At 44.0% G+C, this 24,054-nt stretch overlaps 1 protein-coding gene across 1 annotated transcript in view; it reads left to right on the top strand.

The window, feature by feature from the left end:
* The first annotated feature begins 2,826 nt into the window (after positions 1-2,826).
* Positions 2,827-24,054, top strand: part of LOC143774712 (uncharacterized) — a 689,954-nt gene continuing 668,726 nt past the window's right edge. Inside the window, exons 1-3 of the mRNA XM_077262476.1 lie at positions 2,827-2,914; positions 3,105-3,404; positions 4,573-4,848. Coding sequence (XP_077118591.1) covers positions 2,827-2,914; positions 3,105-3,404; positions 4,573-4,848 — 664 coding nt within the window. The remainder of the gene's footprint in view (positions 2,915-3,104; positions 3,405-4,572; positions 4,849-24,054) is intronic.

The raw sequence follows: 24,054 nt of genomic DNA on the forward strand, positions 1-24,054 counted from the left end.
GCTTTCGCGCGTTTTTCTTTTTATCCTCTCCTCTCCCTGCGTCACTCTTCCTCCTGTCACATGAGCCTGGCTTCCCATGCACCCCTCAAATCCGTCCCCCGGAACCCCGACTCCCGGCAACAATGGTTCCACCCGTCTGCACAGCTCACCAGGTCCCTGTCCCCTACAGCCATGTGAGGGCTTATGTTTTACAGGATGAGTTGTACTTTTGAATAACACCATTGGTTTTAACATATTGTGTACTGGAAAACAGGAAAAAAATCCAAGTTAGGTGAAATTGCACAAAAAGTGCATTCCCACAATGGATTTTTATTTCTCATTGTTACTAGGTTCACTAAATGCAAAAACTGAAATTGCCATTATGATTCTCCAGGTCATTACAAGTTCATAGACACCAAACATGTCTATGTTCCTTTTTATCCAAACGGTGAAAAAAAATTCCAAACTTTGTTGAATAAAATTGCGCCATTTTCTGATACCTGTAGCGTCTCCATTTTTTGTGATCTCGGGTTGGTTGAGGGCTTTTTTTTTGCTCACCGAGCTGACATTTTTAATTATGAAAAAGATGCCCCAATAATTAAACACGGAGGACCGTGATTTAGACAAATATGAAAGAACAAAGGTCCTCCAGACAAGAGTCATAAAATGACATAATCTTTAATTAAATTTACAATAAAAAAGACTTCATAAATTTTTTTGTTGTTGGAGATGGAGACAAACCATGCAGAAATGGTAAAAGCAAAACTCTGGACAAATAATAAGCATTTATGTCTGCAGAGAATATATATCACCTAAAACATATTATAAAATAATATATATATATATATATATATATATATATATATATATATATATATATATATATATATATATATATATATATATACTAGATGGTGGCCTGATTCTAAATCATTGGGTATTCTAGACTATGCATGTCCACATAGTATATTGCCCAGCCACGTAGTATATTGCCCAGCCATGTAGTATATTGCCCAGCGACGTAGTTTATTGCCCGGCGACGTAGTATATTGCCCAGCCACGTAGTATATTGCCCAGCCACGTAGTATATTGCCCAGCCACGTAGTATATTGCCCAGCCACGTAGTAAATTGCCCAGCAACGTAGTATATTTCCCAGCCACATAGTATATAGCCCAGCCACATAGTATATTGCCCAGCCACGTAGTATATAGCCCAGTCACGTAGTATATTGCCCAGCCACGTAGTATATTGCCCAGCCACGTAGTATATTGCTCAGCCACGTAGTATATTGCCCAGCGACGTAGTATATTGACCAGCCACATAGTATATTGCCCAGTAACGTAGTATATTGCCCAGCCACGTATTATATTGCCCAGACACGTAGTATATTGCCCAGCAATGTAGTATATTGCCCAGCCACGTATTATATTGCCCAGCCACGTATTATATTGCCCAGCCACGTAGTACATTGCCCAGCCACGTAGTATATTGCCCAGCCATGTAGTATATTGCTCAGCCATGTAGTATATTGCCCAGCGACGTAGTATATTGCCCAGCCACGTATTATATAGCCCAGCCACGTAGTATATAGCCCAGCCACGTATTATATTGCTCAGCCACGTAGTATATTGCCCAGCCATGTAGTATATTGCCCAGCCATGTAGTATATTGCCCAGCGACGTAGTATATTGCCCAGCCACGTAGTATTATAGCCCAGCCATGTAGTATATAGCCCAGCCACATAGTATATTGCCCAGTCACGTAGTATACAGCACAGAGCCACGTAGTATATTGCACAGCCCATGTAGTATATTGCCCAGCTACGTAGTATATTGCCCAGCCACGTATGTCACAGGTTAAAAAATAAAAAATAAACATATACTCACCTTCCGATCTGAGGGCCCCTTGTAGTTCTAATATACTCACCATACTTCCGGTCCCAGGGTTTGATGACGTCGTGGTCACATGACTGTGACGTCATGGCAGGTCCTTCTGCCATACGATCCTTGGTACCGGACCCTGCCGCTTGCACAGAGCGGTTACCGGAGGGTGTCGAGAAGCGGGAAAGGCGGCAGAAGGTGAGTATATAATGATTTTTTATTTTTTAAATTATTTTTAACATTAGATCCTTTTACTATTGACGCTGCATAGGCTGCGTCAATAGTAAAAACTTGGTCACACAGGGTTAATAGCGGAGTGAGTTACCCACGGCATAACGCGGTCCATTACCGCTGGCATTAACCCTGGGTGAGTGGCGATGACTGCGGGAGTATGGAGCGGCTGCCCGGCACTGACTGCAGGGGAGTAGGGAGGGACTAATTGGACTCTGCCCATCGCTGATTGGTCGCGGCAGCCATGACAATCAGCTGGCAAGACCAATCAGCGAATGAATAAATGGGACAGACAGACAGACAGACAGAAGGATAGAAGTACCCCTTAGACAATTATATAGTAGATATATATGTTCCTTTAAAATGAGTATACAGAGATCATTGCCAAAATAACACCAATTAGTAAATAATGTGCAAAGGTCAAAAATAATTGTGCTATGCAAAGTGATTTAAGACACAAAAAGATAAATTAATAATGTTAGACATCTCCAGACACTGTTGGAATTTGTCCCTGATTAACTCCTTGTAAGCATAATAGAACACAAGTGTGGTTAGAGAAGACAAGTAACAAATCACAGAGGAAACCAGGAACAAATAGTGCACACCATAGCTTCAAGACAACATAGTCTGCCTATATAATGTAAACCGGTGAACGCTAGGGGCAGTCATACCTGAAATTCAGAAATAGTCCAGCACGTTTCGCATGCACCCCTTCTGAGGAAGATCATTATCTAAATGTCATTGTGCAGGCCTTCCCCTGAAACCAGCATCAATGATGAGGCTTCACACTGGGATTCTCAAATGAAGGATCATCAAAAAGGAAGTATGGTAAAAGAGAATAGGTGTTAGATAGTAAAGTTAAGGAAGGAGATGGAGTTTTTAATTCAAATTTATTAGAAAGCATTTTAGATTCCGGCACAAAATAGATAGAGATTGAGAATGAAATGTACTTTGCCTTTGGACCACCCTTTAATGTTCTGTCTTTCAATATTTTTTTTCTTATCACACTATAGACAGAGTTAACTTTATAGAACGGCACCAAGCAGATCTTATTACAAAGATACAATATGTAGATCCAGTTGTACGTGATCTCCATGACCAAAATCTACTGACTGCGCATCAGTTCTTAGAAGTAATAATGATGAAAACATTCAAGGAGAGGAATACAAAGCTGTTTGATATTGTCAGTCACTGGGAGGACACTGGAAAGTTTATGGTTTATAGACTGCTCCGGAAACACAGTGAAAAACTCATCAAATACTTAGAAATGAAGGACTGGATAAGGACAAATGCTCATCTACCATTTATCAAGAGTAAGTTTTGCCATCTGATTTACCGATGTAATGTCTTTATTCTTAAGCTCATAACTTTTTCTTGGCCCATAATCTATATGCGCAAACTGTTAAAGGTCCATTTAGGCATCCAGGCTTGTCTGGACATATTCCCAGTTCATTATGATTAAACAAGTAGTTGTCTCAATGTCAAGGTTACAACAAACAGACAGAAGCATATATATTATTAAAGGTATGAGTAGGATCACCCCTTGTAAAACCATCTATATGGACATGTAGGTCATAGGAAGCTGAATAAAATGATACCTTGATATCTGCGATCTGATGTCTTATTCCAGAAAAACCCACATATTTCTTGGCATGTAAATGAGCTATTAACTTATTTTAAATGAAAAGGGGTGTTACCAAAGTGAGACATGCAGTTCAGGAGAGCAGACCTGCATCACCAGTGTGACGGACTCAGTGCTACAGGACCCTTGCAGACTCTGCCCACTCCGGACTGCTTCTTCACCTTTTCTACTCTCCATTAGAAGTGTGGTTTTTACAAAGACCAGCCTTGGTCGAAACGTTGACCGTAACTGAAAGTATCCGTCATTTTCTCTGCACACAAATAAGCATTTGGTGATGCCTGTACTAATAATAAAAAATACAACTTTCACGTAAAAACCTGCAAGTCTTGAGTGTGCGGCTGTTTTTTCTATAGACACAGGAGAGCAGACCGTCAGTTGCTGCATTTCTAGGTTAGGCTTTATAGAAATTCCTTTTTTTCTACCATATGCTGCAATATTGTTGTAGTGCGGTCAGTAGTGCACGTGATCAAACCATCCCAATCAAGTCACCTAGAAAGGCTAAACAATGGCTAAAAAGTAAATTAAAAACAAGTTTTTATTACTTTAAAACCTTATTGATAATTGAATCCCACTCTTTAAAAAATTACAATAAATAAATAAAAAAACAACATAATATGAAAACAAATAACTAATGTCCATGCTCTTAATGCAAAAAGAAAAAGAGAGAAAACACCAGAATCGTCATTTTTATTTTGGTCACTCCACTTCCAAAAATAAGAAAAAAGTAATTTTGCTTTGTTATTTTATGGGCATAAAAATAAGAAAAATAATTTAGTGAAATGAAAATAAAATGTAATGATATTTTGTCTTTTTCTCATAATTCTAACCTCACTCAACAGTCAGGATTAACTTTATAAATCGTCACCGGACAGATCTTGTTAGATGGACAAAGGATATTGATTCAGTGTTACGTGATCTTTTTGACCCAAATCTTCTGGATGTTGGTCAGAACCATAATGTGAAAGCCAAGACGACATCAGAGGAGAAGATGGAAGAACTGTGTGATATTATCAGTCACTGGGACGATGCTGGGAAATATGTGGCTTATACCGTTCTCGTAAAATACAATGAGAAAATAAAATCCTTCGAAGTGAAGGACTGGATTGACTTCACAGGTAAGTCTCAACCACTATCTGACATTCCACAGCTGATTTATTTTAGATAGAAGATGATTTGATACATTACAGTAGATTTTCATACACTGTCTAATCATTAGACAGTAACATCTCAGATTAGACAGTCTGAAGCTGAGGCAGATTTACTACAGTTTTTCATGCAGTTTTATACATTTGGTGAATCGTTAGGCTGTATAGTCCGGCTTTACAGCACCTATTATTTGGATTATATTATATTAACATTAACGGTAGGTTTTGTGACATTTTAAACCACCTCAATTTGGAAAAGCTACATTTTCACCCCTAAGCCATTCTTGTCAAGTGAAGAGCATGAAATGCCTAAGACACATAAAAATCATGGCACAAGTAATTTAGGACATTATTTTTTGTTAAAATTCCATAAGATATGTAGCACATTTAGAGGGGTTTTATGTGAGCAAAGTACATATTGATTAATAGATATTGGAATAATGCTAAGTTACACAAATGTGTTAAAAAAAAAGTTCTAGTGTCACATGAAAGCTTTTTTCATAAAATTCAATTGACAAAAATCCTCTGTGCAACATATCTGTAACTTGCTGATGCATTGTAATGTTGTGAGCTTGATGTAAAAAAAAATGGTCAATTGCAGATAAGTGACACACAGGTCGCTTGTGACCTGCAATGAAGTCTATGACAAGTGAGTTGCGTGTGCAATTTGCAGCCAGCAAAAGAAAATCCTACATGTTTGGAAACATTTGAGAACTGTTACACAGTCCGACGAAGTCGCAAGTTGCAATAAGACACCATAGGACAAGATTGAGCAATTAATTTTCCAAGAGGCCACATGAGAAACCTCGACTGTTATGCTGGGCCGCACCAATAGGATGAAATTAATTTTGCTCAATATTATTATTAACTAGTGTTGAGCGATACCTTCCGATATGCAAAGGTATCGATATCGGATTGGATCGGCCGATATCCAAAAAGTATCGGATATCGCCGATACCGATACCCAATACCAATGCATATCAATGGGACACAAAATATCGGAATGGTTCCCAGGGTCTGAAGGAGAGGAAACTCTCCTTCAGGCCCTGGGATCCATATTCATGTATAAAATAAAGAATAAAAATAAAAAATATGGATATACTCACCCCTATGACGGCCCCGTCTCTCACCGGTCCAAGCGTCTGCCTCCGTTTCTAAGAATGCAGAGTGAAGGACCTTCGATGACGTCACGGCTTGTGATTGGTCGCGTGACCGCTCATGTGACCGCTCACGTGACCAATCACAAGCTGCGACGTCATCGAAGGTCATTCACTCCCTGCATTCTTAGGAACGGAGTCACCGCTAAGCGCCAGGGTCCGCCGAAGGGGTGAGTATATCAATATTTTTTATTTTTATTATTTATTTTTTACATGAATATGGATCCCAGGCCCTGAAGGAGAGTCTCCTCTACTCCAGACCCTGGGAACCATACGCACCGCACACTTCCGATTCCGATTTCCGATATCGCAAAAATATCGGAACTCGGTATCGGAATTCTGATACAGCAAATATCGGCCGATACCCGATACTTGCAGTATCGGAATGCTCAACACTATTATTAACATATTAATTATAATTATTTTAAATTAATATTAATTGTATCACTTAATATTGAGCAAAATTAAGTACGCTGACATCACTCTATATATGGTATGAGCCCCCACATAGCCCCCCATCTGCTGTATGAGCACACACAGCTCCCTACATACTGTAAGAGACTTCACATAGCCCCCTGTATACAGTATGAACCCCACATAGCTATTTATATACAGTAAGAGCCCCACATAGCCTTCTAGATACAGTATGATCCCCACATAGCTATTTATATACAGAAAGAGCCCCACAAAGCCTTCTATATACAGTATGAACCTCACATAGCTATTTATATACAGTATGAGCCCCACATAGCCCCCTGTATACAGTATGAACCCCACATAGCTATTTATATACAGTATGAACCCCACATAGCTATTTACGTATATACAGTAAGAGCCCCACAAAGCCTTCTATATACAGTATGATCCCCACATAGCTACCTATATAGCATGAGCACCAAGTAGTCTTCTATATACAGTATGAGCTCACTTTCCTGTTTCCCTGGTGCTCTCCTCCAGTCTCTGATGTGCTGACTAGTGATGAGCAAGCATGCATCTCACTGCCCGAGATACTCAGAGCTTGCCGAGTATTTCCGAGTTTGCTTGGCGGGAGTTTGGGTCCCATCCCTGCAAGTTTGGTGCTCTTTAGAGAGCCAATGAACATGCAGGGATTGTCTGCCACACACTGTAATGCCGCAGCCATGTTGGTTGTGGCATTACAGTGATTGGCAGGCTGCACAGCGTCATCAGGTCTATATCAGACCTGGAGCACCATGCTGGTCACAGTCTATTCCGGAAGAAGACAGTGTAGGGAGAGTTGCTGCTGAGCTAAGGAGAGATTTGTTTGGTTCTTACTTAGTGTGGGTATACCATATAATTTACACATATCCATCTCAACTAACAGTCCTTCTGAGGACTAATAAAGCTGCAGTTATGTCAGTGCTAGACAGTCAGGCTTTTACAGATATTTTTAGACATAGCCCCAGGTATCAGGGGCCAAGAATAATTTTTTTAGAGGCCAGATATTATAAACTGTGGTTTGTCCGTCACACGGATCAGAGATAAACAGTGTGCTCAAAATTCTGCCATTTCTGCCCTCCCTTTAAATTTTGTTGCGTGTGTTGGTGCAGTTATTTACACCAATTTACTGGTAAAAATAGTTACTTACATGCCAGCTATTGAAAACTGTAGGTTTGTTCATCACATGGATCACATATAACTGCGTTCAAAACTCTGTCATTTCTGTCCTCCATTCAAATTTTGTTGCAGTGTGTTAGTAAAGTTATTGACACCAGTGTGCTGGTAAAAATAGTTACCTACAGGCCAGCTATGGAAAACAGAGGTTTGTCCGTTACACGGATCAAATATAACTGCTGTCAGGAACTCTGATTCTCTGTTCACCTGTGGTGTTTATTGCCCTTTATCAAGATGGTGTCTGCTGCCTTCCTTCTGCTCATGTGATCTGCCTTCCCTGTCTTTATAACCCTAGTTTGCCTTCCATTCCATGCTTGTGTATTCTGTTTGAATCCCTGGCTCTGTGCTGCAAGAGACTACTCCTCTCCAAAAGATGTGGTTCAGCCCTTCCAGCAAACATCCCCAGTTTTCAGTAGCAAGCTGTGTGTGTGTTCCTCTGCATCTGCATCTGTCTCCACCTGCCTGCTTTGGACGCATAAGCTTGGCCTGCTTCAGCTAATATAGTTGGTGTGCAGTGGCAGTATTTGTAACTGTTCTGGACTTTCTAAGAGACTCACTTCCCTGCAGCATTGTTTTCAGGACTTTTATTCAGAGACTGCCAGCCAGGTTGTGAACTGTCTTCTGAACAGCTTCCCCTAGTGTGTGCCTCACCCAAGAGACTTTGCCTGCAGCAGTGCTGCATATGAACTACTTGACTATCACCCTGTGTGCTGTGTTTTCTTGAACTGTTGCTCACTTGCTGCACCTGCGTTAAGTTGTGTAAATACAGACTTGCTACTGTACTCCTATACAGTTTACTCATAGGCTCAAGTCAAGAGGTTCCTGAGTGTTCCAATATAATTGTTACAACTGTGTCAAAATTCTGACATTTCTGCCCTCCATTTAATTTTTGTTGCAGTGTGTTAGCGAAGCTATTGACATTGACTCTGGTAAAAATAGTTACCTACAGGCCAGCTATTGAAAACTGTGGTTTGTCCATCACACGGATCACATATAACTGCACTCAAAATTCTGCCATTTCTGCCCTCCATTCATTTTTTGTTGCAGTGTGTTAGCGAAGTCATTGATACCTGTTTTCTGGTAAAAAATAGTTATCTACAGGCCAGCTATTGGAAACTGTGGTTTGTCTGTCACAAGGATCACATATAACTGCACTCAAAATTCTGCCATTTCTGCCCTCCATTCATTTTTTGTTGCAGTGTGTTAGCGAAGTCATTGATACCTGTTTTCTGGTAAAAAATAGTTATCTACAGGCCAGCTATTGGAAACTGTGGTTTGTCTGTCACAAGGATCACATATAACTGCACTCAAAATTCTGCCATTTCTGCCCTCCATTCATTTTTTGTTGCAGTGTGTTAATGAAGTTATTGACACCAGTTTGCTGTTAAAAATAGTTATCTACAGGCCAGCTATTTAAAGCCGTGGTTTGTCTGTCACATGGATCACATATAAGTTCGCTGCAAATTCAGCCACTTGTAGTGAAAGTGGAAAATATTGTCCTCCATTTAAAATGGGCAAGGTGCGTGGCAAGGAATGGAGAACTGGACATGATGGCGCACACAGAGGCTGTGTTGTGGGCAAACTGAAACTGTGCCACAAATAAAACCCACATCTTCTTGCCTGACCTTTCTGTCCTAATTACTAGGTGACCGCAACACACCACTATTAAAACCAGAGCATTAACAAAAGATTGTTGGTTGGGTAGCGGATAATGCTTCGTCACTTTTACACAACCACCCTGTCTTCTACATGCTAAAGTCTCAGTAGACGTTAGTCTGTACTGCATATTCCTCACTAGTGTTGAGCGATACCTTCCGATATTTGAAAGTATCGGTATCGGATTGGATCGGCCGATATCCCAAAAATATCGGATATCGCCGATACCGATACCCTATACCAATACAAGTCAATGGGACACAAATATCCGAAGTGATCCTGGATGGTTCCCAGGGTCTGAAGGAGAGGAAACTCTCCTTCAGGCCCTGGGATCCATATTCATGTAAAAAATAAAGAGTAAAAATAAAAAATATGGATATACTCACCCTCGGATGAGGTCCTGGCGGTCACCACTGCAAGCGTCTGCCTCCGTTCCTAAGAATGCAGAGTGAAGGACGTTCGATGACGTCGCGGCTTGTGATTGGTCGCGTGACCGCTCATGTGACCGCTCACGCGACCAATCACAAGCCGCGACGTCATCGCAGGTCCTACACTCACTGCATTCTTAGGAACGGAGGCTGCCGGTTGCACCGGTGAGGTCCACGGTCCGTCGGAGGGGTGAGTATATCCATATTTTTTATTTTTATTCTTTATTTTTTACATGAATATGGATCACAGGGCCTGAAGGAGAGTCTCCTGTTGTGAATTCCGTTCTCGGGCTCCCTCCTGTGGTCATGAGTGGTACTGTGTGAGTTTGTTCTTGGGCTCCCTCTGGTGGCCTTTAGCGATATGGCTGGTCTTGGCTGGGCTCAGCTGTTTCATCTCCTGCTAGGCTGGGCCTATTTAACTCACCTGGACCTTTACTTGTCGCTTGCTGTCGGTGTATTCAGTCCTGATCCTGTGCTCTTCTGAATATTCCTTGTGACCAGTCTCCTGCTATGAGAAGCTAAGTTTGCTTGTTCAGTTTCTCATTATTTCCTTGAAAACGTTTCTCATTATATAATGAGTTCAGCCCAGCTTGCTTTTATGTGATTTTTAGCTTGCTGGTTAGTTCTGGGGTGCAGAGTGCGCCCCTCACATCGTGAGTCGGTGTGGGGGTTCCTGTATTCTCTGCGTGCTTTACTTTTGATAGTTTTTGTACTGACCGCACAGACACCTATCTATTTTCTGCCTATCTAGTATTAGCGGGCCTCATTTGCTAAATCTGTTTCATCACTACGTTTGGTTTTCCCCTTGACTCACCGTTATTATTTGTGGGGGGCTATCTAAAACTTTGGGGTACATTTCACTGAGGTAAGTGAGGTCTTTGCTTTCTTTCTAGGGGTAGTCAGTTTCTCAGGCTGTGACGAGACGTCTAGGTTTTCAGGTAACGTTCCACAGCTGCCTTTAGTGTGTTTGGATAGGATCAGGATTGCGGTCAGTATAGCTTCCACATCCCCAGAACTTGTCCTATATACTCAGGGTATATTTGTCAGGTCAGTTTGAGATCCTACCACCAGGATCATAACAGTACAGCAGGCCCGAAAGTGTTAATGCAGCTAAAGAGGGAGAAGAGAAATCTTAAGGTCTTTTTTTCTTTTTCTCTGCACTCTGTTTTGCCTCTCACCTCCCCTTAATCTCTGAGTGGTTCTGTATGCAGCTACTAATATGGACTTTCAGAGTCTGTCTTCTAGTGTGGATCATCTCACTGCAAGGGTACAGGGCATTCAGGATTATGTAGTCCGCAGTCCTATGTCAGAGCCTAAAATACCTATTCCTGAGCTGTTTTCCGGAGATAGATCTAGGTTTTTGAACTTTAAGAATAATTGTAAGTTATTTCTTTCTCTGAGACCTCGCTCATCTGGCGACTCTGTTCAGCAAGTCAAAATTGTTATTTCTTTGTTGCGGGGTGACCCTCAAGATTGGGCATTCTCTTTGGCGCCAGGAGATCCGGCACTACTAAATGTTGATGCGTTTTTTCTGGCGCTTGGAGTGCTTTATGAGGAACCAAATCTGGTAGACCAAGCAGAGAAGGTTTTGCTGGCTCTCTCTCAGGGTCGGGATGAAGCAAAGGTTTATTGTCAGAAGTTTAGGAAGTGGTCAGTGCTCACTCAGTGGAATGAGTGCGCCCTGGCGGCGATTTTCAGAAAGGGTCTTTCTGAAGCCCTTAAAGATGTTATGGTGGGGTTCCCCACGCTGGCGAGTCTGAATGAGTCAATGTCTTTGGCCATTCAGATTGATCTGCGTTTGCGGGAGCGCAAACCTGTGCACCCTCTGGTGGTATTTTCTGAGCAGAAACCTGAGCCTATGCAATGTGACAGGATTCTGACCAGAGTTGAACGGCAAAACCACAGACGTCAGAATGGGTTGTGCTTTTACTGTGGTGATTCTGCTCATGTTATCTCAGCATGCTCTAAGCGCACAAAAAGGGTTGCCAAGTTTGTCACCATTGGTACTGTACAACCTAAATTCATTTTGTCTGTTACTTTGATTTGCTCTCTGTCATCCTACCCAGTTATGGCTTTTGTGGATTCAGGTGCTGCCCTGAATTTGATGGATTTGTCATTTGCCAGGCGCTGTGGTTTTATCTTGGAGCCTTTACAATTCCCTATTCCGCTAAAGGGAATTGATGCTACACCATTGGCCAAGAATAAACCTCAGTACTGGACTCAATTGACCATGTGCATGGCTCCTGTACATCAGGAGGTAATTCGCTTTCTGGTGCTACATAATTTGCATGATGTTGTCGTGTTGGGTCTGCCATGGCTGCAGGCTCATAATCCAGTCCTGGATTGGAAAGCAATGTCTGTGTCAAGTTGGGGGTGCCAGGGGATTCATGGCGATGCTCCTTTGGTGTCAATTGCTTCTTCTACTCCTTCTGAAGTCCCTGAATTTTTGTCGGACTACCAGGATGTATTTGATGAGCCCAAATCCAGTGCCCTACCTCCTCATAGGGATTGTGATTGTGCCATAAATCTGATTCCTGGTAGTAAGTTCCCTAAGGGACGACTTTTTAATTTGTCTGTCCCAGAACATACCGCTATGCGGAGTTATATAAAGGAGTCCTTGGAGAAGGGACATATTCGCCCGTCCTCGTCCCCTTTGGGTGCGGGGTTCTTTTTTGTGGCCAAGAAGGATGGTTCTCTGAGACCCTGTATAGATTATCGCCTTCTAAATAACATCACGGTCAAATTTCAGTATCCCTTGCCACTGTTGTCCGATCTGTTTGCCCGGATTAGGGGGGCCAGTTGGTTCACCAAGATAGATCTTCGTGGAGCGTATAATCTTGTGCGCATAAAGCAGGGCGATGAATGGAAAACAGCATTTAATACGCCCGAAGGCCATTTTGAGTACTTGGTGATGGCTTTTGGGCTTTCTAATGCCCCCTCTGTGTTTCAGTCCTTCATGCACGATATCTTCCGAGAGTACCTGGATAGATTTATGATTGTGTACCTGGATGATATTTTGGTCTTTTCTGATGATTGGGAGTCTTGTTATGGTTTCCAATGGCAAGGAAACATCGGAAGCATAGAATAAACGGACAAGCTCTCGGGTGATGGAAACTAGAGCTGACCGCGATGCTAAACCTACACACCACACTAGAAGTAGCCAGGGGGCATTCCTGCGTTGTCTCTAGATGCCGCGCGCCAGCCGGAGAACTAACTACCCCTGGAGAAGAAAACACAGTCCTGGCTTGCCTCCAGAGAATGTCCCCACAGGAGATAGCAGCCCCCCACATATAATAACGGTGAGAGCAGATGAAAAGACACACGTAGTATGAAAGCAGATTTAGCACAGAGAGGCCCGCTAACTAAATAGCAGAAAGATACAACAGAGGACTTCGCGGTCAGCTGCAAAAACCTTCAAAACACCATCCTGAAATTACCTTAACTCATGTGACAACTCATGCCACTGGAGTGGTAGTTTCAGCCCAACAAGAGCTTCCAGCTGCAGAGATTCACATAAGTGCAAACTGGACAAAACATACAAAAATAGACTTAAGGACTAAAGTGTCCAACTTAGCTGAGCAGAAAACTGGGAGCAGGAACATGCAACAGAATCACTCTGGATACATTGATGGCCAGCATTAGAATGACTGAGGGGCAAGGTTAAATAGGATACTCCCACATCCTGATAGGAACAGGTGAACTGAGAAGGCAAAGCTTGCAGGACACCAGTACCACAAGAGACCACCGGGGGAGCCCACGAACCGAATCACAACAGTACCCCCCCCTTAAGGAGGGGGCACCGAACCCTCACAAGAACCACCAGGGCGATCTGGATGAGCCCTATGAAAGGCACGGACCAAATCAGAAGCATGAACATCAGAAGCTGTAACCCAAGAATTATCCTCTTGACCGTAGCCCTTCCATTTCACCAGATATTGAAGTCTCCGTCTGGAAACACGGGAGTCCAAGATTTTCTCCACCACGTACTCCAATTCACCCTCAACCAGCACAGGAGCAGGAGGCTCAACAGAAGGCACAAGTGGTACCTCATACCTCCGCAATAATGACCGATGGAAGACATTATGGATAGCAAAGGATGCTGGGAGGTCCAAACGAAAAGACACAGGGTTAAGAATTTCCAAAATCTTATAAGGACCGATGAACCGAGGCTTAAACTTAGGAGAAGAGACCCTCATAGGGACAAAACGGGAGGACAACCACACCAAGTCCCCAACACGAAGACGAGGACCAACACGACGATGGCGATTAGCAAAACGTTGAGTCTTCTCCTGGGACAACTCCAAATTGCCACCACCTGCCCCCAAATACGATGCAACCTATCCACCATGGTATCCACTCCAGGACAATCCGAAGACTCCACCTGACCAGATGAAAAACGAGGATGGAACCCTGAATTGCAAAAGAAAGGGGAGACCAAAGTGGCAGAACTGGCCCGATTATTAAGGGCAAACTCAGCCAACGGCAAAAAGGAGACCCAGTCATCCTGATCAGCAGACACGAAACACCTCAAATAAGTCTCCAAGGTCTGATTAGTACGTTCCGTCTGGCCATTTGTCTGGGGATGAAATGCAGACGAAAAAGACAAATCAATGCCCATCCTGGCACAAAACGCCCGCCAAAATCTGGACACAAACTGGGATCCCCTGTCGGAAACGATATTCTCCGGAATACCATGCAGCCGAACCACATTCTGAAAAAACAGGGGCACCAACTCAGATGAGGAAGGCAGCTTGGGCAAGGGCACCAAATGAACCATCTTAGAAAAGCGGTCACACACCACCCAAATGACGGACATCTTCTGAGAAACAGGGAGATCAGAAATAAAATCCATAGAGATGTGTGTCCAAGGCCTCTTAGGAACAGGCAAGGGCAACAACAGACCACTAGCCCGAGAACAGCAAGGCTTGGCCCGAGCACAAACATCGCAAGACTGCACAAAAGTACGCACGTCCCGAGACAGGGAAGGCCACCAGAAGGACCTAGCCACCAAATCTCTGGTACCAAAAATTCCCGGATGACCTGCCAACGCAGAAGAATGAACCTCCGAGATGACTCTATTGGTCCACTCATCCGGCACAAACAATCTACCAGGCGGACAACGATCAGGCCGATCCGCCTGAAACTCTTGTAAAGCACGTCGCAGGTCTGGGAAGACAGCAGACAATATCACCCCATCCTTAAGTATACCCGTAGGTTTAGAATCACCAGGGGAATCAGGTTCAAAACTTCTAGAAAGGGCATCTGCCTTCACATTCTTAGTACCTGGCAGATACGAAACCACAAAATTAAACCGGGAGAAAAACAACGACCAGCGCGCCTGTCTAGGATTCAGACGTCTGGCCGACTCAAGATAAATCAAATTTTTGTGATCAGTCAAGACCACCACCTGATGTTTAGCACCCTCAAGCCAATGACGCCACTCCTCGAATGCCCACTTCATCGCCAAAAGCTCCCGATTACCGACGTCATAATTTCGCTCGGCGGGCGAAAATTTTCGAGAAAAGAACGCACAAGGTCTAATCACTGAACAATCTGAACTTTTCTGCGACAAAACCGCCCCGCTCCGATCTCGGAAGCATCAACTTCCACCTGAAAAGGAAGAGAAACATCAGGCTGGCACAACACCGGAGCAGAAGAAAAACGGCGCTTAAGCTCCCGAAAGGCCTCCACAGCAGCAGGAGACCAATCTGCAACATCAGCACCCTTTTTAGTCAAATCAGTCAAAGGCCTGACAACGCTAGAAAAACCAGTTATGAATCGACGATAAAAGTTAGCAAAGCCCAAAAATTTCTGAAGGCCCTTAAGAGAAGTCGGTTGCGTCCAGTCACAAATAGCCCAAACCTTCACAGGATCCATCTCAATAGAAGAGGGGGAAAAAATGTACCCCAAAAAAGAAATCTTCTGAACCCCAAAAACACACTTTGAACCTTTAACAAACAAAGAATTGGTCCGCAAAACCTGAAAAACCCTCCTAACTTGTTGAACATGAGATTCCCAGTCATCCGAAAAAATCAAGATATCGTCCAAATACACAATCATAAATTTATCCAGATATTCACGGAAAATATTGTGCATAAAAGACTGAAAGACCGAAGGGGCATTTGACAGACCAAAAGGCATCACCAAATACTCAAAATGGCCCTCGGGCGTATTAAATGCGGTTTTCCACTCATCCCCCTGCTTAATTCGCACCAAATTATACGCACCGCGAAGATCAATCTTAGAGAACCACTTCGCCCCCTCAATGCGAGCAAATAAATCTGTCAGCAATGGCAAAGGATATTGATACTTGACTGTGATCTTATTCAAGAGTCTATAATCAATACAAGGTCTCAAAGAACCATCGCTTTTAGCTACGAAAAAGAACCCCGCTCCAAGAGGAGACGAAGAAGGACGAATATGTCCCTTTTCCAAGGACTCCCTAATATACTCTCGCATGGCAGCATGTTCAGGTACAGACAGATTGAATAGACGACCCTTAGGAAATTTACTGCCAGGGATCAAATCTATGGCGCAATCGCAATCTCTGTGAGGAGGAAGAGAATTAAGAGTAGATTCCTCAAAAACCTCACGATAATCAGACAAAAACTCAGGAATTTCAGAGGGAATAGATGAAGCAATGGAGACCAAAGATGTGTCCCCATGATTTCCCTGACATCCCCAGCTTAGTACAGACATTGTTTTCCAGTCAAGGACTGAGTTATGAGTTTGCAACCATGGCAATCCCAGCACCAACACATCATGTAGATTATACAGTACAAGGAAGCGAATCACCTCTTGATGGTCTGGAGTCATACGCATAGTCACTTGTGTCCAGTATTGTGGCTTATTACTAGCCAATGGTGTAGAATCAATACCCTTTAAAGGTATAGGAACTTCCAGAGGCTCTAGATCAAACCCACAGCGCCTGGCAAAGGACCAATCCATAAGACTCAAAGCGGCACCAGAATCCACATACGCATCCGCAACAATAGAAGATAACGAACAAATTAGAGTTACAGACAAAATAAACTTGGACTGCAAAGTGCCAATAGCAGAGGATTTATCAACTTTCTTTGTTCGTTTAGAACATGCTGATATAACATGAGTAGAATTTCCACAATAGAAGCACAAATGATTTTTGCGCCTGTAAATCTGTCGTTCGCTTCTGGACAGAAAGCTATCACATTGCATACTCTGTGGTGCCTCTTCAGAAGACACCGCCAACTGGTGCACAGGTTTGCATTCCCGTAAACGCCGATCAATCTGAATTGCCATTGTCATGGACTCATTCAGACCAGTAGGCGCAGGAAACCCCACCATGACGTCTTTTACAGCATCAGAGAGACCTTCTCTGAAAATTGCCGCCAGAGCGCACTCATTCCACTGAGTAAGCACAGACCATTTTCGAAATTTTTGGCAATATATTTCGGCTTCATCTTGCCCCTGAGAGAGGGCTATTAGGGCTTTCTCAGCCTGAATCTCCAAATTTGGTTCCTCATAAAGCAACCCCAAAGCCAGAAAAAACGCATCCACATTGAGCAACGCAGGATCCCCTGGTGCCAATGAAAATGCCCAATTTTGGGGGTCACCCCGCAGTAAAGAAATAACAATTTTTACTTGCTGGGCAGGATCTCCAGCAGAATGAGATCTCAGCGAAAGAAACAATTTACAATTGTATTTAAAATTTAGAAAACAAGATCGATCTCCAGAAAAAAACTCCGGTATAGGAATTTTAGGTTCAGACCGAGGAGCATGTAACAAAAAATCTTGTATATTCTGAACTTTAGAGGCAAGATTATACAAATTGGTAGCCAGACTCTGGGGATCCATATTTCAACAGATAAAGTCTGAGCCATTCAGGGGTTAAGAGGAGAGGAAAACAGGAGACTGCAATTAGAGCTGGAGTGCAACTTCAGAGGAAAGAAAAAAAAAAAAAAAAGGTTTCACACAGTTCCTTTTCTCTCCTGCTTCAGCCTATAGATTAAACATTTTTGGCTGGCCATACTGTTATGGTTTCCAATGGCAAGGAAACATCGGAAGCATAGAATAAACGGACAAGCTCTCGGGTGATGGAAACTAGAGCTGACCGCGATGCTAAACCTACACACCACACTAGAAGTAGCCAGGGGGCATTCCTGCGTTGTCTCTAGATGCCGGGCGCCAGCCGGAGAACTAACTACCCCTGGAGAAGAAAACACAGTCCTGGCTTGCCTCCAGAGAATGTCCCCACAGGAGATAGCAGCCCCCCACATATAATAACGGTGAGAGCAGATGAAAAGACACACATAGTATGAAAGCAGATTTAGCACAGAGAGGCCCGCTAACTAAATAGCAGAAAGATACAACAGAGGACTTCGCGGTCAGCTGCAAAACCCTTCAAAACACCATCCTGAAATTACCTTAACTCATGTGACAACTCATGCCACTGGAGTGGTAATTTCAGCCCAACAAGAGCTTCCAGCTGCAGAGATTCACATAAGTGCAAACTGGACAAAACATACAAAAATAGACTTAAGGACTAAAGTGTCCAACTTAGCTGAGCAGAAAACTGGGAGCAGGAACATGCAACAGAATCACTCTGGATACATTGATGGCCAGCATTAGAATGACTGAGGGGCAAGGTTAAATAGGATACTCCCACATCCTGATAGGAACAGGTGAACTGAGAAAGCAAAGCTTGCAGGACACCAGTACCACAAGAGACCACCGGGGGAGCCCACGAACCGAATCACAACAGAGTCTCATATGAAGCAGGTCAGGATGGTATTTCAGGTCCTGCGTGCCAATGCCTTGTTTGTGAAGGGCTCTAAATATCTCTTCGGAGTCCAGAAGGTTTCCTTTTTGGGCTTTATTTTTTCTCCTTCTACTATCGAGATGGATCCAGTCAAGGTTCAGGCTATTCATGACTGGACTCAACCTACATCTGTGAAGAGTCTTCAGAAGTTCTTGGGTTTTGCTAATTTTTACCGTCGCTTCATCACTAATTTTTCTAGTGTGGTGAAGCCTTTGACGGATTTGACCAAGAAGGGCTCTGATGTGACGAATTGGTCTCCTGCGGCCGTGGAGGCCTTTCAGGAGTTGAAATGTCGGTTTTCTTCGGCTCCTGTCTTGCGCCAGCCCGATGTCTCTCTTCCCTTTCAGGTCGAGGTTGATGCTTCAGAGATTGGAGCAGGGGCTGTTTTGTCGCAGAGAAGCTCTGATGGCTCTGTGATGAGACCATGTGCTTTTTTTTCAAGAAAGTTTTCGCCTGCCGAGCGGAATTATGATGTTGGTAATCGAGAGTTGTTGGCAATGAAGTGGGCATTTGAGGAGTGGCGACATTGGCTTGAGGGAGCCAAGCATCGTGTGGTGGTCTTGACGGATCAGAAGAATTTGACTTATCTCGAGTCTGCCAAACGGTTGAATCCGAGACAGGCTTGATGGTCGCTGTTTTTCTCTCATTTCAATTTCGTGGTTTCATATCTTCCGGGTTCGAAAAACGTGAAGGCTGATGCCCTTTCTAGGAGTTTTGTACCTGACTCGCCAGAAGTTTCTGAGCCGACTGGTGTTCTCAAAGAGGGGGTGATTTTGTCTGCTATCTCTCCTGATCTGCGACGGGTGTTGCAGGAGTTTCAGGCCAATAGACCTGACCATTGTCCACCGGAGAGACTGTTTGTCCCAGACAGATGGACCAGTAGAGTTATTTCCGAGGTTCATTCTTCGGTGTTGGCGGGTCATCCTGGGATTTTTGGTTCCAGGGATTTGGTGGCGAGATCCTTTTGGTGGCCTTCCTTGTAGCGGGATGTGCGTTCCTTTGTGCAGTCCTGTGGGATTTGTGCTCGGGCCAAGCCTTCGTGTTCTCGTGCCAGTGGATTGCTTTTGCCTTTGCCTGTCCCGAAGAGGCCTTGGACGCATATTTCCATGGATTTTATTTCGGATCTTCCTGTCTCTCAGAAGATGTCTGTCATCTGGGTGGTTTGTGATCGTTTTTCCAAAATGGTCCATTTGGTACCCTTGCCTAAGTTGCCTTCCTCCTCCGATTTGGTGCCATTGTTTTTTCAGAACGTGGTTCGTTTACATGGTATTCCGGAGAACATTGTGTCCGACAGAGGATCCCAGTTTGTGTCCAGATTTGGCGATCCTTTTGTGCTAAGATGGGCATTGAATTGTCTTTTTCGTCAGCCTTCCATCCTCAGATGAATGGTCAAACCGAACGAACTAATCAGACCTTGGAAACTTATTTGAGATGTTTTGTTTCTGCTGACCAGGATGATTGGGTGACCTTTTTGCCATTGGCTGAGTTCGCCTTCAATAATCGGGCTAGTTCTGCTACTTTGGTTTCACCTTTCTTTTGCAATTCTGGTTTTCATCCTCGTTTCTCCTCGGGTCCGGTTGAGTCTTCTGACTGTCCTGGGGTGGATTCTGTGGTGGATAGGTTGCAGCAGATTTGGAACCATGTGGTGGACAATTTGACTTTGTCCCAAGAGAAGGCTCAGCACTTTGCTAACCGCCGTCGCTGTGTGGGTCCCCAACTTCATGTGGGGGATTTGGTATGGTTGTCTTCTCGTTATGTCCTGATGAAGGTTTCCTCTCCTAAGTTCAAGCCTCGTTTCATCGGTCCTTATAAGATTTTGGAAATCCTCAACCCTGTGTCTTTTCGTTTGGACCTCCCAACATCGTTTGCCATTCATAATGTGTTCCATAGGTCATTGTTGCGGAGATATGTGTTGCCTGTGGTCCCTTCTGTTGATCCTCCTGCTCCGGTCTTGGTCAAGGGGGAGTTGGAGTATGTGGTGGAGAAGATCTTAAATTCTCGTATTTTGAGACGGAGGCTTCAGTACTTAGTGAAATGGTTATGGTCAGGAGGATAATTCCTGGGTTGTCGCCTCCGATGTCCATGCGGCCGATTTGGTTTGTGCCTTTCATTTGGCTCGTCCTGATCGGCCTGGGAGCTCTGTTGAGGGTTCGGTGACCCCTCCTCAAGGGGGGGGGTACTGTTGTGAATTCCGTTCTCGGGCTCCCTCCTGTGGTCATGAGTGGTACTGTGTGAGTTTGTTCTTGGGCTCCCTCTGATGGCCTTTAGCGATATGGCTGGTCTTGGCTGGGCTCAGTTGTTTCATCTCCTGCTAGGCTGGGCCTATTTAACTCACCTGGACCTTTACTTGTCGCCTGCTGTCGGTGTATTCAGTCCTGATCCTGTGCTCTCCTGAATATTCCTTGTGACCAGTCTCCTGCTATGAGAAGCTAAGTTTGCTTGTTCAGTTTCTCATTATTTCCTTGAAAACGTTTCTCATTATATAATGAGTTCAGCCCAGCTTGCTTTTATGTGATTTTTAGCTTGCTGGTTAGTTCTGGGGTGCAGAATGCGCCCCTCACATCGTGAGTCGGTGTGGGGGTTCCTGTATTCTCTGCGTGCTTTACTTTTGATAGTTTTTGTACTGACCGCACAGACACCTATCTATTTTCTGCCTATCTAGTATTAGCGGGCCTCATTTGCTAAATCTGTTTCATCTCTACGTTTGTGTTTTCCCCTTGACTCACCGTTATTATTTGTGGGGGGCTATCTAAAACTTTGGGGTACATTTCTCTGAGACAAGTGAGGTCTTTGCTTTCTTTCTAGGGGTAGTCAGTTTCTCAGGCTGTGAAGAGACGTCTAGGTTTTCAGGTAACGTTCCACAGCTGCCTTTAGTGTGTTTGGATAGGATCAGGATTGCGGTCAGTATAGCTTCCACATCCCCAGAACTTGTCCTATATACTCAGGGTATATTTGTCAGGTCAGTTTGAGATCCTACCACCAGGATCATAACAGTCTCCTCTCCTCCAGACCCTGGGAACCATACGCACCGCACACGCCTGGGAACTTTTAGGAACTTCCGATTCCGATTTCCGATATCACAAAAATATCGGAACTCGATATCGGAATTCTGATACAGCGAATATCGGCTGATACCCGATATTTGCAGTATCGGAATGCTCAACACTATTCCTCACCCTTATCCTCCTTACTCCAATCATGCCGAGTGTCCACAGACAACTGATCCCATGCTTGGACATTCCGAAGAGCTGTTCACTTTTCCATTTATAGATTCGGGCCTCTCACCCGGTCCACTTGAAGCAGTGTAAGAGGATATTGCATCTAGTGCTGCCTAAATATTTGAGCAGCCACGGTCACATGAAGGCGATGGTGGTAAAGTGTCACAAGAGGTGGACGGTGATGAGGCACAATTGCCAGAAAGCCAGGAGGAGATGGACCAGGGTGGTGAATGATGTAATACCTGACCCAAGCTGGCAGGTGGATATGCAGAGTGAGGACAGCAGCACACAGGGAGAGGGTGGCTTAGCACCCAACAGGCATGAAGAAGCAGTGAGGTGGGAGCAGACAGTGTGTCATGGAGTTACCGCGACAGAGCAGTTCCAGAAGACCACGGCGTCTGATGGCTTCTGCTTCATCGCTGAGAAGAAGCACTTCTCCTGTGTATTAATGGTGTGTTGTTTTCTTTCAGCAGGACAGGGGTTAACAAGCTATGTTGAAATTCCTGCTTTCAGCTGTGCTCGGTTAGCCACGCCTCTCCTGTTGTGATTCGGTTCGTGGGCTCCCCCGGTGGTCTCTTGTGGTACTGGTGTCCTGTAAGCTTTGCCTTCAGTTCACCTGTTCCTATCAGGATGTGGGAGTATCCTATTTAACCTTGCTCCTCAGTCATTCTAATGCTGGCCATCAATGTATCCAGAGTGATTCTGTTGCATGTTCCTGCTCCCAGTGTTCTGCTCAGCTAAGTTGGACACTTTAGTCCTTAAGTCTATTTTTGTATGTTTTGTCCAGTTTGCACTTATGTGAATCTCTGCAGCTGGAAGCTCTTGTTGGGCTGAAATTACCACTCCAGTGGCATGAGTTGTCACATGAGTTAAGGTAATTTCAGGATGGTGTTTTGAAGGGTTTTGCAGCTGACCGCGAAGTCCTCTGTTGTATATTTCTGCTATTTAGTTAGCGGGCCTCTCTGTGCCAAATCTGCTTTCATACTACGTGTGTCTTTTCATCTGCTCTCACCGTTATTATATGTGGGGGGCTGCTATCTCCTGTGGGGACATTCTCTGGAGGCAAGCCAGGACTGTGTTTTCTTCTACCAGGGGTAGTTAGTTCTCCGGCTGGCGCCCGGCATCTAGAGACAACGCAGGAATGCCCCCTGGCTACTTCTAGTGTGGTGTGTAGGTTTAGCATCGTGGTCAGCTCTAGTTTCCATCACCCGAGAGCTTGTCCGTTTATTCTATGCTTCTGATGTTTCCTTGCCATTGGAAACCATAACAGTATGGCCAGTTCAAAATGTTTAATCTATAGGCTGAAGCAGGAGAGAAAAGGAACTGTGTGAAACCTTTTTTTTTTTTTTTTTTCCTTCCTCTGAAGTTGCACTCCAGCTGTAATTGCAGTCTCCTGTTTTCCTCTCCTCTTAACCCCTGAATGGCTCAGACTTTATCTGTTGAAATATGGATCCCCAGAGTCTGGCTACCAATTTGAATAATCTTGCCTCTAAAGTTCAGAATATACAAGATTTTTTGTTACATGCTCCTCGGTCTGAACCTAAAATTCCTATACCGGAGTTTTTTTCTGGAGATCGATCTTGTTTTCTAAATTTTAAATACAATTGTAAATTGTTTCTTTCGCTGAGATCTCATTCTGCTGGAGATCCTGCCCAGCAAGTAAAAATTGTTATTTCTTTACTGCGGGGTGACCCCCAAAATTGGGCATTTTCATTGGCACCAGGGGATCCTGCGTTGCTCAATGTGGATGCGTTTTTTCTGGCTTTGGGGTTGCTTTATGAGGAACCAAATTTGGAGATTCAGGCTGAGAAAGCCCTAATAGCCCTCTCTCAGGGGCAAGATGAAGCCGAAATATATTGCCAAAAATTTCGAAAATGGTCTGTGCTTACTCAGTGGAATGAGTGCGCTCTGGCGGCAATTTTCAGAGAAGGTCTCTCTGATGCTGTAAAAGACGTCATGGTGGGGTTTCCTGCGCCTACTGGTCTGAATGAGTCCATGACAATGGCAATTCAGATTGATCGGCGTTTACGGGAACGCAAACCTGTGCACCAGTTGGCGGTGTCTTCTGAAGAGGCACCACAGAGTATGCAATGTGATAGCTTTCTGTCCAGAAGCGAACGACAGATTTACAGGCGTAAAAATCATTTGTGCTTCTATTGTGGAAATTCTACTCATGTTATATCAGCATGTTCTAAACGAACAAAGAAAGTTGATAAATCCTCTGCTATTGGCACTTTGCAGTCCAAGTTTATTTTGTCTGTAACTCTAATTTGTTCGTTATCTTCTAT

The sequence above is a fragment of the Ranitomeya variabilis genome, chromosome 5 (genome assembly GCF_051348905.1).
Source record: "Ranitomeya variabilis isolate aRanVar5 chromosome 5, aRanVar5.hap1, whole genome shotgun sequence".
NCBI lineage: Eukaryota > Metazoa > Chordata > Amphibia > Anura > Dendrobatidae > Ranitomeya > Ranitomeya variabilis.